Below are 23,761 nucleotides of genomic sequence, written 5' to 3' on the forward strand. Positions count from 1 at the left end.
CCCACATCGCTCTGCCCCCGGGATCACCACACAGGGCCTCGCCCAGGGAAGCGGCCTGATGATCTGCACCCCCCCCACTTCCCTCTCTGCAGTAGAGGAGGCTCACCCTGGGGCATCACACAATTAGGCAAGTAATGCAATGCTAGGCCATACTGTAACCCTTTTGAGACTGAGCATTGCTGTTACCCATGCAAGTCTTGAGCTCAAGAGCTTCCTAGCTCCGTCTCCTGAATAGCTGAAACTACAACTATGAACATTTATTTTTGCTTTTTAGGGGTGCTGGGGGTTTGGACTCAGGGCCTTGTGCTTGTTAGGAAGGCTACGCCTCCAGCCCTTCATTGACTGTTTTTGAGATAGGGTCTTGCTTCTTGCCTGGGTGTGCCTGAGCTATTATACACTATTTTAGGCTTCCTGATGTAGCCAGAGTGACAGGTGTGCGCCCACGAGGACCACGTTCTGTCTGTTGAGATGGATTCTTATAAACTTTCTGCCAGAGCTGGCTTGGAACTATGGTCCTCCAGATCTCAGCTTCCACAAGAAGCTGGAGTGACCCCCACACCCAGTCACTGGTTAAAAAAGGGTCTTACGTAAATGGCTGGGCTGGTTTTGAACTGTGATCCTACTGGTCCAGCTTCCCAGGTAGCTGGGATTACAGATGTGAGCCATAAACGCTAAATGAATGTTTCTTAAGTAAAGAACATTACCTCTGCCAGGGAGCACAGGCCCTCATAGTCCTGTCTCAAGCGATCCTGTGTCTGGAGTATGGTGTTAGGGTCAAAGTCAAGGTCAGACTCCGCCGGAGGAGCCATCCTAGGTCCTCCCCCTGGAAGGCTCAGCGCAGCCACCTCCTGTGCAGATGGAGAATCGTGCTTCAGACCCAGGGCCCACCAAGCGGCGGGAATTCTGCCAGGGGAGTGTTAGGGGGTTGTACCTGAGGCTTCTGCTCCCCGCTGTGGCTGATGGGCATCTTTTCCTGACAGTCCACCCATTCCGCCAGCTTCCAGGTGTCCAGGGCGGTCTCTGGGAGCCAGGTGAGGCTCGCTGCAGCGGAAGCACAGGCTGGGGGCTGCTCAGAGACCGCTCCTTCCCATCCAGGGGCTTGCCGCATGGATAGGTGAATATAATTGAGGAGTTAGTGTTTCCCTGTGTCCCGCCCCACGTGAGGAGCCTTGGGGGCTAGAAAGACAAGGGCTGGACCTTCCCATCCATGGGCTCAGCCTCTCAGGAAGGCAAGGCTTGAAAATCCAGAGTAGGTAGGACACTGTCCAGACAAGCACAGGGTGTGTCATGTAAAGTCAGTACCACAGGTGTCCAGGGTGGGCACGAAGGCCAGGTCAATCTGGGGCACTGGGAGAAGACCCCAATAGGATCTACCAAGGAACAGCAAGATGGCTGTGGGCAAGAGCTGGGCACAGAGAAGTAGGGAAGCCCTGGCTGCTGCCCCTCATTGGGGATGGATGAGCACCTCATCCTTTTTTTTTAACTTTTTTTTCTTTTTGCTGGTGGTGGGGCCTGAACTCTGGGCCTGGGCGCTGTCCCTCAGCTCTTCAGCTCAAGGCCAAGCACCCTACCACTTGAGCCATAGCACCACTTCCAGCTTTTTCTGCTTATGTGGTGCTAAGGAATCGAACCCAGGGCCTCATGCATGCAAGGCAAGCACTCTACCACTGAGCCACTTTCCCAGCCCCCCCTTTTTTTTTCAGTCATGGGGCTTGAACTCTGGGCCTGGGCGCTGTTCCTGAGCTCTTCAGCTCAAGGCAAGTGTTCTACCACTTGAGCCACAGTGCCATTTCTGGTTTTCTAGTGGTTTATTGGAGATAAGAGTCTCATGGAGTTTCCTAGCTGTGAGCTGCAATCCTCAGATCTCAGCCTTCTGAGTAGCTGGGATTACAGGCATGAACCACTGTCACCTGGGCCTCATCTTTTTCCTCAAGGCCTTGTGCTTGCTAGGCAGGCATTCTACCACTTGAGCCATGTCCCCAGCCAAGTGCCTTTTCTGCCAGTCCAAATAGGCCTCCCTTTAATTTCTGCCCTGAGACCTTTCATGCCCCAGAGAGTAAAGTCTCTTTAGCTCTCTCGTTCGTGATGCCTATGAAGACCCCACACAGGTCTTGACCTTGTACCTCTGGAGGCCTGGGCGCTCAAGCGCTGGCTGTCTGGTGCTGCTGGCGTGTGGGTCTCCTGCAGGGGTCTCCTAGTTGTATCTCCATTCATCTTGCCCCAGCCTTCTGAGGGATCTTCCTGTATGGAGGGGCAAAGGCTCTGCTTTAGAGGCTCCCCACCCCCAGTAGAGGGAGCAGTTTTCACCTCCCTACTCAGCATCAGAGGAAGAGCAGGTGTGAAAATGGCAAGGCCTGAGCCCTGGTCTGTGCCAGCATCAGTAGAAGACACATTAGGGTAAAGAAGATCCCATACAAAACTGGGAAAGCAGGACACACAGAACAGGAAATAGCCAGTATAAGTACCTTGTATCAAAAGCATATATGTTACTCAATATAGGCATGATCACAGATGTCCACAGGCACACGGGGTGGGGTGGGAACAGCCCTGGACAAGTGCTAGGAGGCCTCTTTGGCAGGGATACTTGGGGATCTTTAGGTAGTAAAGTGGACCCTGAGCCTTGGTTACCTGATTTGCAAAGACACATGTCCATCTTCTTTTGTTTGTGTTCTATGTCGCTTAGGTTGACCTTAAACTCACTGTCTTTTTACCTTGTCTTCCCCAGTGCTGGGGTTATAGTTGCAATGAGAACCTATGGCCCTGTGGCCAGGGGCTGAGTACCTGGGCACTCTGGAGATCTGAGGGGGCACAAGGGGCAGTGGGGAGGGGGCGTCCCAGGCATGGAGCTCCCTCAGGGAGGCGGGTAGGGGAGCTAAGCTGCAGGGCAAGGCAGGACCGTGGTGTAGCCCGCGGCTGCTTCCTAAAGGCAAGGCCGCCACTGCCAAACTTTTGGAAAGTTGGGGAGCTTGGCAAGTGACAAGAGGAACTTCCAAAAGCAGTCTGGTGCAGCCATTATGCCACCCAGACCCTTCAAGGGCTGTGTGTGGAGGGATCTGCTCCCCAACCGTGAGCCAAGCCTGCTGCACTGGATTCAGGTGGGCAGACAGGACCGCAGTCTTCAGGGCTGGGTGAGCTGAGGCCAGGCCGCAGATTTGGGGGACGAGCCAAGTAGGTGGATTGTCCCCTCTAGGTGGCTCAGAGGCCCCCGAGCCTGGGACACGGGAGACGGGCCACACATTCGGTCTGGGTTCGTCCGGGTCCGGTCCCGGGGCGCTCACCGTGAGCGATGCCCGGGCTGCGGCCGCCCGCGCCAGCTCATCCAGCCGCTGCAGCTCCGCCGTGAAGGCGCGCACTCCGCGCTCCAGCCGCAGGTGGCGCAGCAACAGGTCCTCAGCTTCTGCCTGGCCGTGCGGGGCCTGCGCTTGGCCGTGCGCGGCCTCTGCCTCCCCCAGCATGGCCCGCTGCTGCTGGAGCAGCCACGAAGCGGCCTCGGCGGCTTCCGCCAGGTACTGCGCGAGGGGGCGTGGCTGAGAACAGGCCCCGCCCCACCTTGCCCCTCCTGCCCAATGAGAAGAGCTGTTTGCATGCCCCGCCCCTGCGAGCCCCGCCCACATGCCCCGCCCACGGCTACCTGCGCCACCTGCAGGGCTGTTTGCAGCCAGGCGCCCCGCCCCGCCGCCCGCGTCCACAGCTGCTCCCAAGCTCGCCGCACGGCCTCCGCCCTCTCCCGGGGATCGGGATTCCTCGTGGGCCCGTGGGTGCTCAGGTGGCGACCCCTTTGCGTGAGGTCCGCGCACACGGCCTGGTGGTGGTGCAGCCCGGCTTCCAGGACCTAGCAGATGGGTGGGGTGACCCAGTGAGGGAGGGGAAGGAGAAGGGCTGGGGCTCCAGCCCGCAGGGGCAGGGAGCTCAGGGCGACCTGTAGGGCACCTTGTGTTTCTGCAGGGCCACTGCGATCCGGCTGAGGTCCCGGCCCAAGCTTGCTTTCTCCACCAATTGTCTACTGCAGTTGTGCAACCAGACCTCCTCCTCCTCACAGCGGTGCAGGAACTCTGTCTGCTGCAGGTTCTGCTCCAGCAGCATACGCCTGTAGGACCACAAGAGTCACCCAGGGTGCCTTGAGTTGCTAGGGAAGGGGGTGGTGGTGGTGGAGATTCCTCTACTAGGATCTGATGTGCCCCTTACATCTTTTTCCTGAATGGACTCAGTCTTAAGGCTGAGGGTAGAGGAAGTTGCCAGGTGGTGGTATTTTAGCCTGAGAAGAAAATAACTTGGGTATCTAGAAAGATCCAGAGAAGGTTGGAGGGTGGGTGCTGGTGGCTCATGTCTATAATTCCAGGAACTCAGGCGGCTGAGATCTGAGGATCACAGTTAGAAGCCAGCCCAGGTAAGGAAGTCCATGAGACTCTTATCTCCAATTAACCCCTGGACACTGGAAGTGAAGCCGTGGCTCAAAGTGGTAGAGTGCTAGCCTTGAGCAAAAGAGCTCAGGTACAGTGAGTGCCCCGAGTTCAAGCCCCACAGCCAACCAAAAAAAAAAAAAAAAGGTTGAAAAGTTGGAGCAGGCGCTTACCGGGCCTTGACAAGAGACACCAGGCTCTGATAGATGTGGTCAAGTGCCTGGGCCTTAGCCTGAAGCATCTCCACACCGGTACCCAGGGAGGAGTCCAGCTTTGAAATCTGATGGGCAAGATGGCTCACATGTGCCCCATAGGCCAAGACCTGTGCCTCTAACAGGTCATGTCTCTGCAGCAGCTCCATTACTTCTGCCAGCTGCTGCCCACAGGCTGTGGAGCTGGCTGCCACCTGCCAAGAAACCAGTAGACATTGTGGCCTCGTGTTGCTGGGAGCATGGTTCCTGTGAACACCGGTGCTGGGGAAAGACTCTCGCGAGACCTTACCCTGGCTTCCTCAGTGCTCACCTGCAGCTCCTCAAGCTGGTCAGAGGCGGCCTCCACCTCCTGAAGCAGGCTCAGAACAGCCTGCGTGCCTGCCATCTGCTTCCTTTGCTTCTGGAGACTCTGAAGGAGGGTGTGCCAGCGCTGGTTGATCTCCTTCTGCCTGGAGAGGGGGGATAAGGGGCTCAGTGGGCCGGGGCAGGAAAGCTGTTTCAGGGTCTCAGCTGCTGGTGTGATTTGGCCACTGTGGTAGAGTTTGACTTCTGGATCTGGTGGCAGGACCAGTACATAAATGGCCTCGTGTGGCCAAAGCAGTGTGTCCTGCCTTGGTAAAAGCCAGAGAAGCCAAAAGAAAGGCCTGGAAGATTCTATGTCCCTGGACCTTCTTGGGAGGCAGAGATGGGGAAGTCTCAGTTTGAGGCCATCCCGAACAAAAGAAGTTCAAGAAACTCCATCTCAACCAACTGCTTGGCGCAGCTATGTGTGCCTATCCTCAACTACTGGGAGCATAGGTAGATGGATCGCAGCCCACAGTGTCCTGAGCATGTATGAGATCCCACTTCAGAAACGACCAAGGCAGCCCATCATCAGTGGCTCATGCGTATAATCCCAGCAACTCAGGGGGCTGAGAGCTAAGGATCACAGTTTGGAGCCAGCCCAGGCAGACAAATCCAAAAGACTCTTACTAGCTGGGTGCTCATGTCTCACAACTGTAATCCTAGCTACTCAGGAGGCTGAGATCTAAGGATGATAGTTCAAAGCCAGCCTGGGCAGGAAAGTCTGTGAAACCCTTATCTCCAATAAACTATTCAGAAAAAGCCAAAAGTGGTGCTGTGACTCAAGCCTTGAGTACAGACAGGCTAAGGGACAGAGGCCAGACCCTGAGTTTAAGCCCTAGGACCAGCAAAAAACAAACAACAACAAAAAACCCCACAAAATTCTTACCTCTCACCAGCAAAAAGTCAGAAGTGGGGGCTTGGTGCAGGTAATAGAGTGCCTGATTATCAAGTGTGAGGCCCCGAGTTCAATCACCAGTACTGCCAAAAACCAAAAACCCAAAAATCCACATTTGAAGTGGAGGTGTGGCTCAAGTGGTAGAGTGTCAGTCTTGAGCAAAAAAGCCAAGCGAGATTGAAAAGCCCCAAGTTCAAGCCCCAGTACCAGCATGAGCATGCACATAAAAGAGATAGTTCTTTACCTAAAGGGATGAATTACTGGTAGTGAATATCAGGCATCCATGGGAGCAAATCTAAATCACTGTTTCCTCCATGGCCAAGAGTAGACCAGGAATGTAAGGGAGGGGTATGAAAGCCTTAGCTTGTGAGAATGGTTCCTATGCTTGAGGCTTACCTGTAGACCACATCTGCCCAGCTGTGATACTGCTCCTGCCGGAGGATGTCTGCAATCTCAGCCAGGGCCTGGAAACGTCCTTCCTGGGGCAGGATGCTGGCCTCCAGTATGCCCAGCCTCTGGGAGGCTGCCTCCATGGTGACTGAGCTGGCTGGGGGGGCCCTGGTCTGGTCCAGAGCCTGCTCTGAATCCTTTAGGAAGCTCTCCCGGAGGGTTGCTTTACGCTGGAAGCGCCCAGCCAGAGTTTCCAGTCGCTCTAGCTTTAGTAGCCTCTGCTGCAGGGCCTGGCTCTGGGCCGCCTCTGCCCGCTCCAGCCCTGACCAGCGCTGGGAGAGCTCTGCCAGGCTCAGGCCCTCTGGAGGCAGGAAGGGCCTACGGTTCTGGGCCCGGAGAGCAGTCTGCAGCCGGAAGAGCAGGGCCTCCGCGGCTCCCCGCTGCTGCAGTCTGGGCGGCTTTTCCTGGGTGCGGAAGCAGGCAAAGGCCGCTAGCAGCTGGCGCACGGCAGGCAGGGAGTCCGGGAAATCCCTGGCGTCCAGCTGCATCTGCTTCTCTGTGATCCAGCGGAGCAGGTCGGCCACCAGCTGCTCGTACTGAGTCTGCAGTGCCTCGGTCTCCTGGAGCTGAAGTAAGATCTGGTGGGGGTGCAGAGGGAGAATCAGGGCTCTCCCACACCCCCAAGAGTGGGGCAGGCTTGCCATGGAGGTGTCTCCTGTTGCATGCTGGGTGTTAGCCAGAATTGCCCAAGTGGGCTGTGGCTCATCCTACAGCGGAGGGTACACCGCCCACCCCCCAGCACCCAGGGAAGAGGAGGCGTGGCTCCGTCAGACGCAGGCATGACTGCCGAGGGGGCTTGCCTTTCTCTATCTCACTTTGCCTTCTCTAGCTGCCTCCACGCTGCCCCTCTTTCTGGTCCTCCTGCTCTTCCCTGTGCCGCCCCCCACGCTGCCAAAACAGCCTGTAGCGCCTCCCCTCACACCATCCCCGGCACTAACCGGCACGACAGCCCTCCCAGGCCTCAGTCTGTGCCATCGTATCCAGAGAGTGAGAGACCCTCCCAAAAACATGGGTCCTGGGTCACCTCTGACCCAGCAGAGCCTCTGCTACAAGGCAGACGCTGGCTTCCTAAACCTTTTAATCCCATTAGGAGCTTAACAGTTTGTGAGTGACAAAGAGGGGACAGGACAGAAGGGGGCACCGGTCCCCTGTCCACCCGAGTCTGCCAGACGGGCACTTCATACTCGCGACAATCCATGGGTCATCATCTCCTGTTACCAGTGGAGCTCAGAGAACTTAGGCAACTTGGCCAAGGCCTCACAGCAGGTATGTGTGGCCTTGATTCCGGACCTTGGCGAGTCTCTTCTGCACCGTCTGCCCGTGGTGCAGGCGGGAGAGGCAGTGGTAGTAGAGGGAGACGTAGGTCATGATGGAGTGCTCGTCTGGCTGTGGAGCGGCCACGTCCTCGGGGTCCAGCAGCTGGGCGATGCCGAGCTCCCGCTCAGCCACGTGGAAGGCCGACGCCAGGTTGTGCAGCGCGCGCTCGGGACGCAGGGAGCTATAATCTACCAAGTCTGGCCTGGGCGGACAGAGGCGGGAAGCGCTTTTCAGCGTTCGCTCTGCTGTGAAGTCCGCGTCTGAAGCCAGCGCGTGCTCCCGTCGGCCAAACTCAACTTAGGCCAAATGTACTTCTTTTTTTTTTTTTTTTTCTTTCTGGTGGTAGCGGGGTTTGAACTCAGGGCCTTGTTCTTGCCAGGAGGGCGCTTTTACTATTTGAGCCGCCTGCCAGGCTCTTTTTGTGTTTTTATTTCATGTTTTGAGATAGGTTCTCACTCTATGCCTGGTTAGCCTGGATTTCTGATCTACTTGTACTTCCCCCACAGCAGGGATGACAAATGTGAGCCACTGTACCTCCTCCCCCCACCCCCTTTTTTTTGGTCTATCGTGTGGGACTTGAACTCTGGGCCTGGGCGCTGTCCCTGAGCACTTCAGCTCAAGGCCAGTGCTCTACCCCTTGAGCCACAGTGCCACTTCTGATTTTCTAGTGGTTTATTGGAGATAAGAGGCTCATGGAGTTTCCTGCCTGGGCTGGCTTTGAACTGCAATCCTCAGATCTCAGCCTCCTAGGTAGCTAGGATGACAGGTATGAGCTACTAGCTTCCGGCTTCCTTTTTTTTTTTTTTTTGGAGTTAGCTGACACCTGGGTTGAAGGATGAGTAGGAGCCCACGGGAGAGGAAGGTTCATCTGGCACAGGGCTGGGCTGGGGGTAGGGGAGGAAGTCCAAGCCGAGCCGGCTCTAGCCAGGGAGAGTGTAGTGAAAGGAACCCAGTGGCTCAGACGGTGGAGAAGGCAGGGGTCAAAGGCAAACCCGGCCATCTCTGTGGCTGCCCTAGAGCAAAGACTCAAGACTCCAACCGCTTTACTTCTCAAAGCCCAGGGTTGGGGGGGGGACATGGAGAAGGGGCAGGAGCTCTGGGCCTAGACACGAGGCTGGGGCTGTACCTGTGCGCGTGGAGGAGAGCGTTAAAACCCAGCCCGTCACTCCAGCTGTGCGAGAAGTCGGTGATGTCCACGTTGGCGTAGCTGGCCGTCTTCCGCTGACACCAAATAAGCAGAGCTTCCTTGGCGGACAGCTGGGCTGCGCTGGCTCCAAACTCCTCCTGGCAGGGCAGGGCGGCCACTGTGTGTGGTGGGTATGGGTGGAGTGCGCTTCCTCTTACCTGATTTTATCCGGGGAGGGTGAGGATGGACAGCACCTGGAAGCCCCGAGCCTGCAAGCTGTTAGCGCAGAGCAGCAGGCTCCACTTTGCAACTGATGGCCACATATGGCAGGGGTTCTTAGTTCTGGGTCCTTCTGAGAGGCCGGTCATGAAGCTAGCTAGCCTGGGGCTTCACAGCATGAAGGTCCTTTCCTATCACTCAGGATTACTTTTATTTATTTATTTTTTGGTCAGTCATAGGGCTTGAACTCTGGGCCTGGGCGCTGTCCCTCAGCTCTTCAGCTCAAGGCCAGAGCTCTACCACTTGAGCCACAGTGCCACTTCCGGTTTTCCGAGTGGTTTATTGGAGATAAGAGTCTCATGGCCTTTCCTGCCCGGGCTGGCTTTGAACCGTGATCCTCAGTTCTCAGCCTCCTGACTAGCTGGGATTACAGCTGGGATTACACCGGTGGCGTGAGCCACCGGTGCCCAGCTCACCACAGGCTTTTTGTGGGCCCTTGTAGTAGGTACCAAGGTTAGTGTTTACATTCTTCAGTGACAAAGGAGGTACAGTCAGTCAGAGATCAGGAAGTTGTTTGGGGGTCCCCAGTAGGGGTGGGGGTAGTCTGCACCCTAAATCTCTGACAGAGGTTTCAATGTCCGGGGCTGCTGCAGGCTGTGGAAGGCCTCAGTGGATCTGCTTTCCATCCCCTCCCAGGCAGGCCCGGGGTTTCCAGCCAAGCTTGTGGCTTCTTTTCATTTGGGTTTCATTGCTTTCCTAACTTACAGAATGGAATTTCAGGTGGCATTGGAGAAATCCTAAAACTGCGAAAATGGACACATGTATCTAATTTTCTCTTGATTCTTTCTGATCTGGTTGCAGGGGAAAAGAGGTAGGATGGGAAAAGTCAGGGACCACAGGTGTTCGGGATACGGGGGCTTTGCGTGTTTCATTTCCCCTGACGGGCGGGATGGAGCCTGAGAGTTAAGGGTTCCATCTCCAAGCAGGGCACAGCAGACCAGGGGTGGAAGCAGGTGCCGGGCAGCCACCCAGCCCCTCCTTCGTGGGTGACTTGCCCAGGCTGGGTCCGAGGACCGATTCCAGTCCTCCCTTCAGGCTTTAGCAACATTTCCAGCATTCTGGGTTGAATACTAAAATCATAGACGCCTACTGTGGGAATCACAGAGCAGCCCCTGGGAACCTGGGGGGCGGGGCCAGGGTTGGGCTGGGTCACGGTGGTGGGCTCAGACATACCCTGTCCAGGGAGATGTGGGAAATCTGGAACCGCAGAATGATGATCCACAGGAGCCCCAGGATGAGCGACTGGTCTCCATCCACGATGTTCTCTGGTCCGATGAGAGGAATCGGCACCTGGGGGTGGGGGTGGGGCAGGCACCGTTGGCTGGGCTGAGCCATGAAGCCTGTGTTCCCTAGGAATCAGAGGAACCAGAAGCTCAGAGAGGTGGCTGTCAGGTTGGGAGGGCCCTGGAATCCAAGGGCGATCTCCCTTAGGGAGAATGAGCATCAGACCAGGCCAAGAAAGAGATAGCTTGGTCCACACCCGCTCTGGATGATGGCCTAGAGCCTGGTATACTGGGCTGGGTCCCTGGGTAAGGGACCCCAGACACAAAACACAGGTTAAACTGGGGCCAAAGTCAGTGGTTCAGCTACAGGAGTCGGAAACGAGAGGTCATTAATAGCAAATGTGCAAGCTAAACAGACCACATCAGTGTCGGCCTCCACCTCCTGGGGAACCCTGAGGTCCCTAGGGGTATTGGGGTCCTGGCATTACACCGGAATCCCAGTCCTATTAGATTTTCGTTTTCATCCAATGGAACCTTTAGGAACTTGAGTCTCGAGCCCCATGCAGCCAGACTCAACAAACACCTGCCATGCTCTTCCGTGCAGTGACGTTAGGAGCCTCTGCCCCACAGCTTGTCACTTGCACAGGAGGATGGAGGAATCAAGGGGAGAGCAGGACGGAATGAACACCCAGGCCCCAGAGGACCTGGCCCTGGTTACCTCGGGCTCCACTGTCACACTCTCTTCATCACCCCGAGTCACACCACACCCAGGCCTGTGGGCTTCTCAGAGACGTCTTGGGTACTATGAGTCTGAACCCCACTGAGCTGACAGGCTCAGTGGGCAGAGCTGGGCTTTGCACGTCACATCCCAGGGCCTGGCCCGGAACTCAGCATGTGGTGATGTTTCCGTAATGACGATGGTCCACTCCTGATGCTAGTTAAGCTCGTGTGCATGAGCACACGTGCACCCGGGCCTGGGGGAAGCTGGGGGGAGGGCTCCCTGGGCACGGGGGGGGGGGAGCTGGGGGGAGGGCTCCCTGGGCACGGGGGGGGGGGAGCTGGGGGGAGGGCTCCCTTGTCTTGACCACGCCTGCCTCCCTCCCACTCAACAGTGACCTGCTGTCGCCAGAGCTCCTGGAGAGCTTGACTGTCAGGCCACTGCCCCTAGGACCTCAAGGGCCTGGCTTTCTGTAGCTGGCTGGAACCACAGTGATGCCCTTCCTGTGACTTTGGTGTCTTCTGTCCTCAGCCCCGGGGAGCCGCAGGGAACCTCCATCAGGAGGTGTGCACCCTGCACACCCACGCCAGAACCAGAGCAAGGCCAGGAGCTAGTTTCCCAGTAGACATAAAAGGAGCTCTTAGAGCGCTTGCTTTTTCTCTTTAGGGCTTGAACTCAGGGCCTTGAGACCTCTCTAGTGCTCTACTACTTGAACCATGCCTCCAGTCTGGCATTGTGCTGGTTAATTGGAGATGGAGTTTTGAGGCTATTTCTGTCCAGGCTGGTTTCTAATCTTGATCCTCCAACTCTCAGCCTCTAAGATTACAGGCATAAGCCACTGATGCCTGGCTCTTCCTTCCTTTTAGTGACCATCTCTTCGTCTAGTCTCTTTCTCAAATCTTCCTATGTGTGGAAGCTCTTCTCCCTCCGGCATCTCTTGCCGGCTCTTGTCTTTCCTTCTAAGTCCCTGCCATCCTTCCGTGCCCCACACCTGGGCTCCGCTGCCTGGCTGACCACGGATCTAGCGGCTGAGTCATCCCGGCCTCTGGGTCCACATGCGTGAAATGAGAAGACGGATTTGTTTAGCACAGAATCCTGCATTGTCCCTTATGAGACAGCGACCTTTCCAGGCCTATTATAGTAGGTGGCTGCACTGCGGCTGGCTGGGGGCTGTCCAAGTCAGGACACCTTTGCTGTTGCGTCTGCTGCATCCTTGCTAGGCCTTTCATGTTTAGTCCCAGATCCTCTCCCACCTGCCCAGCCACCCAGCTAGCGCCCTGCTTCGCGGCCATGCCCTGCACACACCTTGGCCCTGAGGAAGGCCAGTGCCCGGCTGTTGTTTTCCAGGAAGTGCACGCGCAGGCGGCCGTGGCTGGGCGGCGGCAGGGCCTCTCCCGAGATGAGCTCCAGCAGCCGCAGCAGGCGGGTGCCATCGGCCAGCTCCGTGTACAGGTTCTGGATCCTGATGCCCACCTGGGGAGCAGGCAGGGTAGGTAAGAGGGCAGCCCCGTCTCCCCTGGGAACCCCAAAGGAAAGGCCTCTGTCCTTAGCTCTGCTGTAGAGGCCACAGCAGCCCCCCCACCCCCCCAGCCCCACTCACCTGGCTCAGCCGGAAGATGTTATTGACCCACTTGGTGAATGTCTTCTCTTGCACGAGTGCGTGTCGAGTCTGCAGCTTTCGGATATGACCCGCCTCATAGTCAGAGGCCATGGTGGGACCTGGGTGGGGTGGGACCTACATTGGGCCTGGGTGTGGAGGGTAGGTACTGAGGAGCTCTCTGCTGGGTGTGTGTGTGGGGGGTCTGGGGCTAAGCCTAGCCACACTGTGCCCCACGGTTGGTATGGTTTGTGACCTGGAGCCTAGACAAGCGAGGTCCGGTGCTCCTGGGCTGGTATCCAGGACTCATTTGCCCACCCCCACCTTCCAGGTTCTTCTCAAGAATCCTGGCTGCCAGTCCCTCAGCCACAGCAATCTGACTCCGCTCCTTGGGTTGGTGAGCGCGAGTGGAAAGGAGACGGGGCTGCTCACCTTTGGCGATGTCTTGTGCTGCGATGGCAGTCAGCAGAGGCTGGGCCTGGAGGAAGAGGCTCAGAGAGGCCGGGGTGGAGCTGCCCCTCCCTCCCTGCTTTGCTTCCAGCTGCCAGGGATAATGACACACAGGCGACATTGTCCTCCCCCCTGCTCCAGGGCGTGGCCCAGACAGGAGGAGGTGGCTCCAGAATTCCCCTGACCCATTGCTAGAAGGTCTCCTCCATCTTCCACGCCGCCCCCTGGAAAGCTTCCCCTGTGGTCAGGCGGGGGTCCTGGTTCTCAGAGGGTTAAATTGGGTCCCAAGTTCATTTCTGAAGCTTTTTCTGTGACCAGGAGGGAGTTTCTCACCCAGATTCTTGGCTCAGAGATGCGTGGAGATCTGTATCACCAGCAGGGTGGATGGGCACGGGGGCAGAGGGGGGGCCCAGTGTGTGCTGTTGGGGGTACACATGAGGCCAGGCCGCCAGGTGCTCCTCCCTGGGGTCAGCAAGCCTTGGGGTTTATATCAGGCCTCTGGGGGCCACTCGAACTCTTGAAACTCCCATGGCCAGATTCCTGTCTTGGTTCTCAGCTTCTCTCAGGTGGGGCCAGCTGGCCCTTGGTGGGAGTCACCAGAGGAAGGGTGTGGGAAGAGTTGGGGATAATGGACGGCGTGAACAGGAGGCACACCGTCTCCCTGACCCCTTCACCTCCCCTCAAAATGAGCCTAAGGGACACAGGCTTTGCTCGGGAGAGCCACGCAGTGGCCAGAACCCCAGAGACAAGAGGCGATTGTTTCATACATTTATTGATTGTTTCATACGTTTATTGACACTTGTGACATTACAAGGAAAAAAAAAAAAGCCCTGTTGTGTAGACACTGCACTGGCTAAATGATCTCTAACCTGAAACTCTTACATTAGGTCTTTGGTTACTTGAATAAACTCAATGGTTATCTGTTGAAAGAAGGTATATATTTATTTTTGTTACAGCAAGAGAAAATAACATAGTTAAAAGTCATCCTTAGGTTCACAGCAATTCATTGTGTTCACAGCAATTCGTTGTGTGACAGAGGGCGGTGGTGGGAGGAAAGGCCTGGGTGGCAGCTGGGAGGCTCTGACTTGGGAAGCAGCCTGCCCTGGGCAAGGTATTTGGGACACAGGCTCCCTGAGAGAAGCCAGCCCTTAGGGGACCCATAGAACAAGGAGAAAGGTCTGCGAGCCGCGGCTAGGGGAGGAGTGGAGGGAGGCTTATGACTCAACCCTGCGACACACTCAGGCCAAGTGAGCATCCGCGAGTTGTGTCTTTGGAGGAAAGAAGTGGACCACACGTTGGGGCTGGAGCCACTGGGCCACCTGTGTCCCCCACAGAGCTAGGGGTTCTGCTGAGTGAAGCGTCTTTTCAGTTGGGCTCAGTGGCCTCATTGGCGGCTTACAGCTTGGGAAGTGACAGATGGGAGGAGCAGGCGGAGCACTCTCTTCCCCTAACTCAGGGCTGCACAGGCCTGTTACACGACGCCATGGGCCGGGTGAAAATAGGACTTGGAGATTTCCTTTGGAACCAGGGCAAGCATTCTGGTCTAGAGTTTAAATACTGACACACGTCCTGTGTATAAACACACTGAGGGGATATTTTGAAAACTGGGTGACATGAGTTGTGTGGTTTGTAAGGAGACTCGGGGAAGGAAGATAGGTCCTCAGCGCAGCAGGATTCAAGTGGGGCTGGAGCATGATTGGGTGTTAAGGGCTCAGACATCATCAGTAGACCACGTAGTGATGATTCACAGACGAATGGACTATTAGAGGAGGCGGGGCTTAGCTGGAGGAAGTGGCTCACTGGGGACTATCTTGTCCAGAGTTTGTGTCCCTCCCCGCTTCCTCCACCCCCCACTCCTAGCCTTCCCTTCCTTCCTGGCCTCCATAAGGTGAATAGCCTCCTCTGCTACCACTGATGTTCTGTCTCATCTCAGGTTCAAAGCCACAGAAGCAGCTGACCACAAGCTAAAAACTCTGCCACCATGAGCCCACACCAACCTTTCCTACTTTAAGGCAACTCTGTCCCAGCAACAGAAAGCCGAGAGGGCAATGTGCTTGAGGTGAGGTGTGTGGAGCAGGAAGTGGGGCTGGAGTTCAGCACTGACCCAACAAGCTTCATGTTGGTCCCTGAAGACATCCAGCCTCGCTTGGTCACCAACTTGTTTACCTTTGTTCTGAGCTTTTTCTTTTCAGTACTAGGCTTTGAATTTAGGGCGTCACCCTTTTTTGCTTTAGTTATTTTTAGACAGGGTTCCATGTTTTTGCCTAGGGCTTGCCTGAACTGTGATCCTCCTCCTATGTCCTTCTGTATAGCTGACACCATAGATATGTACTATCATGCAAGGTTTATAAGTTGAGATGGGATCTTGCTAACTTTTTGCCGGGGTTATCCCTGAACCACAGTCTTCCTGATCTCTGCCTCACCTGTAGGTCTTGAGAACCCTACACGATACATGATTTCATGTTGTAAGAGAGACTACGAAAAGTGTTCTGGGCATTCACACAAGTGAGACCAAAGACACAATGCCTATGTGCCTCTGATCATACTAAATAATACTTATCGAAGAGGAAATGGAAACAAGATGTTTATTTTTCTTTGTTGCTGTTTTCATCTTTTCTTTTGGGGAGAGTGAGAGGTATGGAAATGGTGGGACAAAGGGTGGACAAATGCAGCAGTGATACTAGATGCCATGGTGAAATGAACTACAACTTGTGGGTGAGGATGGGAGGGAAACACTGGGAGAGAGTGAAGGAAGGGGGAGATGTTGTCCAAAAAGGAATACACTCTTGGCTGGGCACTGGTGGCTCACGCCTGTAATCCTAGCAGGAGGCCGAGATCTGAGGATCGCGGTTCAAAGCCAGCCCAGGCAGGAAAGTCGGTAAGACTCTTATCTCCATTAGACCACTACAAAACTTCAAGTGGCACTGTGGCTCAAGTGGTAGAGCACTTGCCTTGAGCTGAAGAGCTGAGGGACAGCGCCCAAGCCCAGAGTTCAAGCCCCATGACCGACCGAAAAAAAAAAAAGTACTCTTTACCTGACTAATATGACAACAATAAAAAATTAAAAACAACACAAGAGGGTTATTATCCCCCCACACCCGAGAACATTACCAGACCCCAGAGGGAAGCTGAGGATCACACTGCCCTGAGAAGCTTCCTGGAGCGGAGAAACCAGAGCCTAGGGCTCCACAATTGTCCCTTACAAAACCTCAGGAAGCACAACTTGGCCAGCTTCACGCGTGAGCAGACTGACAAATATTTAAAAAAAACTACACACACGTGATGTAAATATGTGCATATATTTATGTTACAGATTACAACTGGGCAGAGTTAAAGCAACAGGATAATCCTAAATAGAAAGCCTGCCCTCCCTGGCATCTTGACTGAGACTCTGGACAAACTGGGGCTCCACAGGCTGCCCTCTGGTGACCCACTGTGCTGGCTCACAGAGCCATCCTGCTCATATTACAGCCCTGGGACCCTGCAATCTCTACCCCCCCCCCCCCCCCCACCGTGTGTCTTAGTGATTAAAAAGTGCTCATTCAGATTACAAACCACACTACACAGCTGGGTGCTTGTGGCTCAGGCCTGCAATCCTAGTTACACAGGAGGCTGAGACCTGGAGCACTGTAGTTCCAAGCTGGCCTGGGTAGAAAGATTTCCTAGACTCTGTTTCCAAAATAACCAGAAGAAAGCTGGGCTTGGAGGCAGCTCCCTGCTTCCCGCCAAGATAAAAATAATACTAGGTAATTACTTCTCTGAAAACTGAATTATTTAGAAAGTAAGTTAGGGAATGTGCACAGACATCACCAGAGGCAGGTGAAAGAAAAAGAAAAAAAGATGTGTTTTTTGGAAGGCTCCCTGGAACTGTTCTGGTTCCATTCATTCTGGGGGCTGGCAGGCCGTGTGGGATGCAGCCATTGCTAGCTTGTTGCTCTCGGCTACGGCATGAAAAACACAGAAAACAACCTGCCTGCCTCCCAGAGCCGGGTCCCCCAGCGGAAGGGGCAGTGGTGGCAGGCATCTGAATGTGGGCTTCGAGGTTTTACCCACGGGCCTGCGGAAGGAGCACCAGGAAGGTCCGTGGCCACGGCCCGCCTCAAAGTGTGCATGCAGGAAATGATGCTCAGGGACTCTGAGAAGGTTTTCTACAAAAAGATTTTTGGAGAAGGATTTCTGAAGAACGTGTACTTTTCAACAACATTCAGTGTCGACCTCCAACTGGACTGATGTCTTCTATCCAACAGTCCGGGGCAAGGCTGAGGCCCTTGAACCCTTTTCTTATATTCTCTCACTAGTGACCCTAGGGCCTTGGATATGGCCCACAGCAAGATTGCTGCATTTAAATCCTGGCATCCACCAGAAAGATCCAGGGGCGTTCGGTGGCTGTGGACCACACTGACTATGGAAGAAAATCACCTCTTTTCCATGCTGTAGTTGAAGTCTGCCTACACTCTGCTATACTCTCTTGGGTAAGCTCATCAGCAAAGCAAATTCCCCCGACATCAACGTGAGCTGAAATGCCAACAGGGTTAAGGTTACAAGCTCCAAAATTCCTATGTGAATCCAGCTTGGGGGTTGCCGGGAGGCTGTGGTGGGGGTGCTGGGGCAGACGTGCCCGGCTGCAGAGACAGGGCACAGACATGGTGCCTCCTCTCCGAGCTGGGCATCCGTCTTCTCTTTGGTAGTCAGTCTGGGGGGAGCAGGAACTCTCTGCTTCGTCTCTGTCTACTCTAAATAGAGCAGGAAACACATTAGGTGAAATAAATAAGCAATCTCTGCGGCCTCCTGGGGCCCTGTGATATAGACAGATGCCGGGGACGCTCATGATGACCACAGCCCAGTGCACAAGACTCAGGCGAGGCTCTGGCTCGCTTCCTGTGGCTCCAGCAAGCCCGCGGCCACCTGTCCAATTTATCTGGGCTTGTGAGTTTTCTTTGGCTAATTTCCTTTTCTTTTCAAAATTTGCAATGTCCTCGTCCATCCTCCCTTTCCTCCTAGAACTCGTAGAGAAATTCAGGGAGTTTAAGAGGTGAAAGGAGCTCATCTGGCATCTAAAATATGCCCTCCCAATTTGATCGAGGGGGAAGCTGAGGCGCACAGAGAGGGCGGAGGCCTTGCCCGAAGTCATTCGGTGGGTCAGCGGCAGAGCAGGCTGCAGCCCCAGTCCCATCCCCCAACCCAACCCTCCGCCCTGTTCCTTGGCCGCCCTCAGTCGGCCTTTGGCAGGGACTTCCTGTGAGACGGGGGCACCAGGTGGGGCGGCAGGCTGTGGGGCAGCTCATAGCCATCGAGCTTGATCTTGATGAGGTGTTTGGCCAGCGCGAACTCCTCCTCGTCCAGCATGCCATCGCAGTCACAGTCGGCCAGCTTCCAGATCTTGCCCAGAACACTGTTGGGCAGCTTGGAGGTCACCATTTCCTTCTTGGCGTTGACGCCTGATATCTTGCCGTTGATGGGCGACAGTGTGTAGAAGAGCTCATCGTAGACGGGCTTGTCTTTGGCCACCACCCACTCCTCGTCGTCGGCGCCCTCCTTGGCGCCCTCCCCGTAGCCCTGGTTGAAGGGGCCCTCGGTGGTGCCGTCGAAGGCCCCGCCCTGCACCAGCTGGGTGGGCATGCTCATCTCCTCCTGGCTGATGAGGCTCATCAGGGACGCGATCTTGTTGCTCAGCATGTTGTCCACGGCTTCGATCAGCTTGGGCTTCAGCGAATGGAATTTGGTGAAGTCATAGTTCTCCAGCTGTTCCTGCAGGAGGAGAAAACCACACGCTCGGTGACAGACTTTTCTACAGCTGCTGATCTCTGGGGCTAGATGTGTGCTCCAACCGCTCCGACTCGGAGAAAAACCTTTCCCCTACCTTTTTGTTCGTGGTACTAGGATTTGCACTTTGCCATTTGAGTGACACCCGGCCCTTTTTTGCTTTTAGTTTCTTTTTCAAGTAGAGCTTGAAAAAGGGTCTATGTGTCCCACACAGAAGGGACCACCAGTATACACCAGCTACACTGGTGTGCTAGAGTGTACGTTGTAAAGGAAGAAAAACATCCCAGATGTTTAGTTTCTGCTGGCTTTGAAAAGGGATTCCAATTTACTTACAGTGAAAAAAGGTTAACATGAAACAGAAAAAAGCCAGTGTTAAGGGAAGAGGCAAATAATGAGGAGGGATAAGCGTTCATCCCCTCAAACACAGGAACTGAGAGTTCTGAGATCCGCAGTTGCTCCGAGGTCTTTAGGGGCTCCTCCTTCTCCCTACTGTTCACAGCCTTCCTGGAGGACAGAAAGCACCTGCCCATCACAAGGGATGAACTGTCCCTGGTCCTGAACTGTGCCAGCTACCTGAGACCTGGCATTAGGGGCATCTGGCTTTCCCTAGAAATTTCACTGAGGTATGTTTTTTTTTGTTGTTGTTGTTTTAAAGGACAATTTATGAAGTATTTCTGTATGGACAATTCTATAAGGAGCAAAGAGACCATTCAGGTATGTGATTTTCTGGAGATGAGGCAGGGAGATTTCAAGAAAAAGTCTGACTTTGGATAGAGCAATGTGAAAGGCTGTTAGGAATTTGTGTGTGTGTATGTCTTTATCATAGACACAGACACTATATGTTTATTGTAAAAGAGAAAAAAAGCTGGTGAGCAAAAATAAAAACATAAAATAATTTATACAAGCACTCAAAAATAGTCTCTGCTAATACTTCTCGTCCTACATTCCTACTTATTTACAGGCTTTCTCTGTAATATACAATCACACTGTCAATCTGCATTTCAAAGAGATAATGTGTCTTCTCTGTCCATGGTGTTTCTTCTTATTAAACCTTGTTCCTAACAGCCACACGACACGGACAGGCCATTCCTATTTACTCTGTCCCTTGTAGCTGGATGTGGTCACTGTTCCAAACACAGAACCAAAATCGTGGCCTCCAGGGTGTGTTGAATGTAGATGGGGAGCCCTGAACTTAGACGGTCGGGGGACAAGGCCAAAGCTGAACAGCCTGTTGTGTCTTCCGCACACTTGATGGCTGCACTGGAACTCAGTGTGGGCCGGTTCCTCCCCGAGCGGCGGGTAGACTAGGCTGCTTTCTAAAGTGCATCCTGGCTCCTGTGTCCTTCATCACCTCTGGCTGATTAGAGATACCAGCACGGCCCCCCAACCTCAGCATTCTGGGCTCCTGCTACCAGTGCCTACTTCAGCCGAGTGGACCAAGCAGTGAGCTGAGGAGGAGGAGGGTGAAGAGAAGAGGAGGAAGAGACTTCCTACACAAAAATCCCAGTGCTGCTGGGTAAGCAGTCTGGATTCCCCTGGGTGCACAAACACCTACCCTGTCCTCAGGATGGCGCCGCGCCCTGAGCACACAATGCCCTTGTGTCTGGGTAGAGGACGCAGGAGGAGGATAGCCACCCTAACTGGATTCCGAGGGCAGAGCTCTGGAAATGACCAGAAAGCAGCTACCATTCCTGACTCGGAAACACACAGGAAATAACCCCCATGCTCCTGCCCCTGTGGCCCCACAGGCCTGGCCAGGGAGGACGGAATATAAAACACCACCATCGCTGCCCACCAGAGGAGCAGGAGCACCGGCATGGTTGCTCCAAAACAGCTGCTCTTTTTTTTAATTGAGATGATTACGTACAGTGGAGGAAAACACACATCCCTCTACATGTGTCGCCACCAAGCCCAAGAGCCTGGAACGTCTTCTGGCTCAGGGGTTCCCTATGTTCACCAGGGTGGTTTAGAGACACGCGGAGTAAGGTTAAGAACAGGCTGGAGGTCTCTGCTGCCCCCTGCTGTTTAAACACTGCCAGTGCATCAGCCCTGGGATTCATTCTCCTTGGTTGCAGGACAATTAAGAACCAGCTGTAAGGTGTGTGTTTTGGAGCATGCACACATCTGTGCATAAATCACATTCCCTCTGGCCAGGCTGCTCATGTGACTTTCTCATGGGAACTATTGTCCTGTCTGGCTAAAGGTCTTAAAAGATGGGGGATATCTATTTGGCTCACAGGAATTTATCCTTCTAGATCTCCATTCAGATGAATCTGTCACATTCTCCTTCATCCTAAACTGCGAAACCCTCATTGTGTCCCCCATAAACAGCTGGCTGATGTGTTGCAGCATTTCCACCACCTCTGTCCCAGGCTCCCAGTACCTGCATGGCCTTGACCTCAGGGAAGTCCCCGGCAGAGATCTGGTATTCTCGCTGCAGTTGGATGTAGATTTCTGGCAGCCTGCTGATGAGTTCTCGCTTCTTGTTTTCCTTTCCAAATACATTGGGCATCTCTTTCTTCAGGTAGCTGATGATATAGGCATGTACCTGAAGGGGATATCAGGAGAGGACAGGCCGTTTGGAGCTGCTACAGAGAAGAGGAACAAACAAGACTCCCATGTGGAGCCATGGCCCTCAGGCATGGAGGGTGGGCAAGGATCCACAGGAGAAGTGGCTGTTTAAGGGTGGCTGGATTGTCCATCTAGAGATCTGGACCACTGGCCTGAATGATGGATTGAGAGCTGCAGTTTGCATAGGGATGGACGGGGGGGTCACAATGGACAGAGAAACCCCCTACCATCGGGGGTCAGGTGGAACTGGGCTCTGGTGGCTCATACTTGAATCCTGGCTACTCAAGAGGTTAAGACCAGGAGGAACTGTGTTTGAAGCCAGCCTAGACAGAAAAGTCGGCACGATTCTATCTTAAACTAGCCAGCAAAAAAGCTGGACTAGACGTGGGGCTCAAGTGGAGGCCAGCATAACAAGCAAGCTGAGGGGCAATGTGAGGCCCTGAGTTCAAGTCTAGGAACCAGCAAAAAAAAGGTGTGTGCGTGGGAGGGGTCAGGTGTAGAGAAGGGGAATTAGAAAAACACTGGGGGTCAGACGTGGACCTGAGGTCAAGAGAAGAGGTGGCCTCTGGGTAGGATGTGTTGCGGGGGTTGGGGGTGGGAGACTCAGGTAGAAGGCATCCAGCCTCCGGCTCCAGGCAGCAAGAGCTCCAGAAGGACGCTCTGCTGACCTGCTCTTTGTGCTAATGCTGGTTCTGGAGGAGCATCGAGGCCAGAACACTGCTGAGGGCCACGTGCTTCCCAGGTGGGCTGGGATGCCTGGCCGGGGACAGGGTGGGGCGAGGTGGAATCGCTCAGAGGACGTGCTTTGGACTTCTGTTCTAAAATGCATCCAAGGAAGGGCGAGTGACTTGGGGGAAATTCCATGGCGCCAGCTCACTGATGTCTCGGTGGTGATTCTGGCTGGCATCAGGGCTGGGGGTGAGCGGGGTGGGTGGGGCCTATGTGGGAGGGACCTGGGCTCTGATTAACCAGACCCAAGAGAAAATTTCCTGGCACTGGGGAGCTCCAGGAAGTGAAACTAGAGCTCGACGTTCAGAGGCTGATCTATGCCGAAACTGTGCTGGTGAGCAATGAGGCGAGACCACACCGCCCTGTGTGTGTGCTGCTCAGGTCTCTCCCGGTGGCATGTGCACAAGGCCAGCTGCCTGGGTCCAGGCGGGAAGGTAGAAGGTCCCTTCGAGAAGGGATACCAGGTTCACAAGGGACAAGCGCTGGAAATAATCCATCACCTGGGGACCAGATGGCCCTGGCCTGTCACCACGGCCTGTGTCACTCTTCCTTGGCCTTGCCACTTTCCAAGTCTCGACTTCGGGACTATCAGGCATGTTGTTGACAGAACTTTCTTTGTAGCAACTGAATTCTACAGAGCCACTTACAAGTCAAATAAGAAAGCAAGGAAGGATGGAAAACAGAGTCACGGTTACAAAAAGAAAATGAGGATCAGGCCATGAAAATCTGATTAAAGAAAGCAGACTTCACTATGACCTTGCAGAAGAACAGGAATTAAGCTGAGGGTGCGGCACAGCGGGGTCTGTGTGCACAGATACAGCCGGCCAGGCCAGAAACAGGTCACCAGGACCTGAACACCAGCACAGCGCCACGCTTCCGATCTGTACAAAGCTCACCGCATGCTCCCATGCGAGCCTGGTGTGGCTGCGGGAAGGGATGTGCAGAGTCTTTGTATTTATTTTTTTCTGTCACTAGTAACCCTGTTTACTTTCTAACAGAAAACAACATAAAGTATTTGCAAGATTCTAGAGATAACCAGAGGAAGCTGGAGTTTGGGGATGTTTGGTTTCGAGTTCTGGTCTTTGGCCGGTGAACAGGAAGGAGGATGAACCTCATCCTCCCTTGGACAGCGGCTGCCCGGCTCGGGCGGGAGGGCTGGGGAGCCGCAGAGGATTTGTAGGGGCTGCCGCAGGCAATGGGGGAGAAGCAGCGGCCCGGCAGCGGCCCTTGCGTCATGTTCTGGCTGCAGCCCTGGGAACCCCAGGCCTGTCAATTCCGTTCCTCCAGTGCGCCGATGGGCTTGCTCTGGAGGCTGCGATCCCCGCCATCTTACCCAAACCTCCCTGCCTCTCCCAGAGGCCAGGCCAGGGCTGGGGCAGCTGTCAGCCCTTGTAGGACCCCCCCAGACCCCTGGCTGCCTACTCATGGGGGCAAGTGTGAGCTGACAGGCCCCTGTTGGGGGATGGCTTAGTTCCTGCTCCTCAGTCTGGCTCACTCCCCCCTGTCCTGGTCTCCTGCTAACTCGCTGCACTTGGACACGAGGCCTCCAGTGCCTGGTCGCTGGTTTTCACTTCCTCCTCCTACCTGTCGGCCGCTACTGAGTCAGTATCCCCAGGCTGCTCTCAGCTCCGAGTCCACTAGTGGGATGTTTCAGCCAGTCTCCCAATGCGCTGCCTCCCTCTCCTG

At 54.8% G+C, this 23,761-nt stretch overlaps 2 protein-coding genes across 4 annotated transcripts in view; both read right to left on the reverse strand.

The window, feature by feature from the left end:
• Window positions 1-12,694, reverse strand: part of Sptbn5 (spectrin beta, non-erythrocytic 5) — a 35,368-nt gene extending 22,674 nt beyond the window's left edge. The window contains 14 exon segments of the mRNA XM_042687588.1: window positions 705-848; window positions 932-1,041; window positions 2,124-2,241; window positions 3,279-3,509; window positions 3,632-3,832; window positions 3,931-4,087; window positions 4,574-4,806; window positions 4,923-5,061; window positions 6,249-6,880; window positions 7,593-7,821; window positions 8,746-8,903; window positions 10,198-10,314; window positions 12,271-12,438; window positions 12,566-12,694. Coding sequence (XP_042543522.1) covers window positions 705-848; window positions 932-1,041; window positions 2,124-2,241; window positions 3,279-3,509; window positions 3,632-3,832; window positions 3,931-4,087; window positions 4,574-4,806; window positions 4,923-5,061; window positions 6,249-6,880; window positions 7,593-7,821; window positions 8,746-8,903; window positions 10,198-10,314; window positions 12,271-12,438; window positions 12,566-12,676 — 2,748 coding nt within the window. The 5' untranslated portion in view covers window positions 12,677-12,694.
• The window catches only part of Ehd4 (EH domain containing 4), a 738,029-nt gene that overhangs the window by 669,249 nt on the left and 45,019 nt on the right, over window positions 1-23,761 (reverse strand). Inside the window, exons 5-8 of one of the 3 annotated variants that reach the window (XM_042687913.1) lie at window positions 21,159-21,323; window positions 18,199-18,760; window positions 9,993-9,999; window positions 6,337-6,349 (exon numbers count right to left, since the gene is read on the reverse strand). In XM_042687913.1, coding sequence (XP_042543847.1) covers window positions 18,224-18,760; window positions 21,159-21,323 — 702 coding nt within the window. In that variant the 3' untranslated portion in view covers window positions 6,337-6,349; window positions 9,993-9,999; window positions 18,199-18,223. Of the gene's footprint in view, window positions 1-6,336; window positions 6,350-9,992; window positions 10,000-16,292; window positions 18,761-21,158; window positions 21,324-23,761 lie in introns of those variants that run through there. The other 2 variants (XM_042687914.1, XM_042687912.1) reach the window with 2 other exon arrangements.

Source organism: Dipodomys spectabilis, unplaced genomic scaffold (assembly GCF_019054845.1).
Source record: "Dipodomys spectabilis isolate Male_0828 unplaced genomic scaffold, ASM1905484v1 ptg000108l, whole genome shotgun sequence".
In the NCBI taxonomy this organism is placed as follows: Eukaryota; Metazoa; Chordata; class Mammalia; order Rodentia; family Heteromyidae; genus Dipodomys; species Dipodomys spectabilis.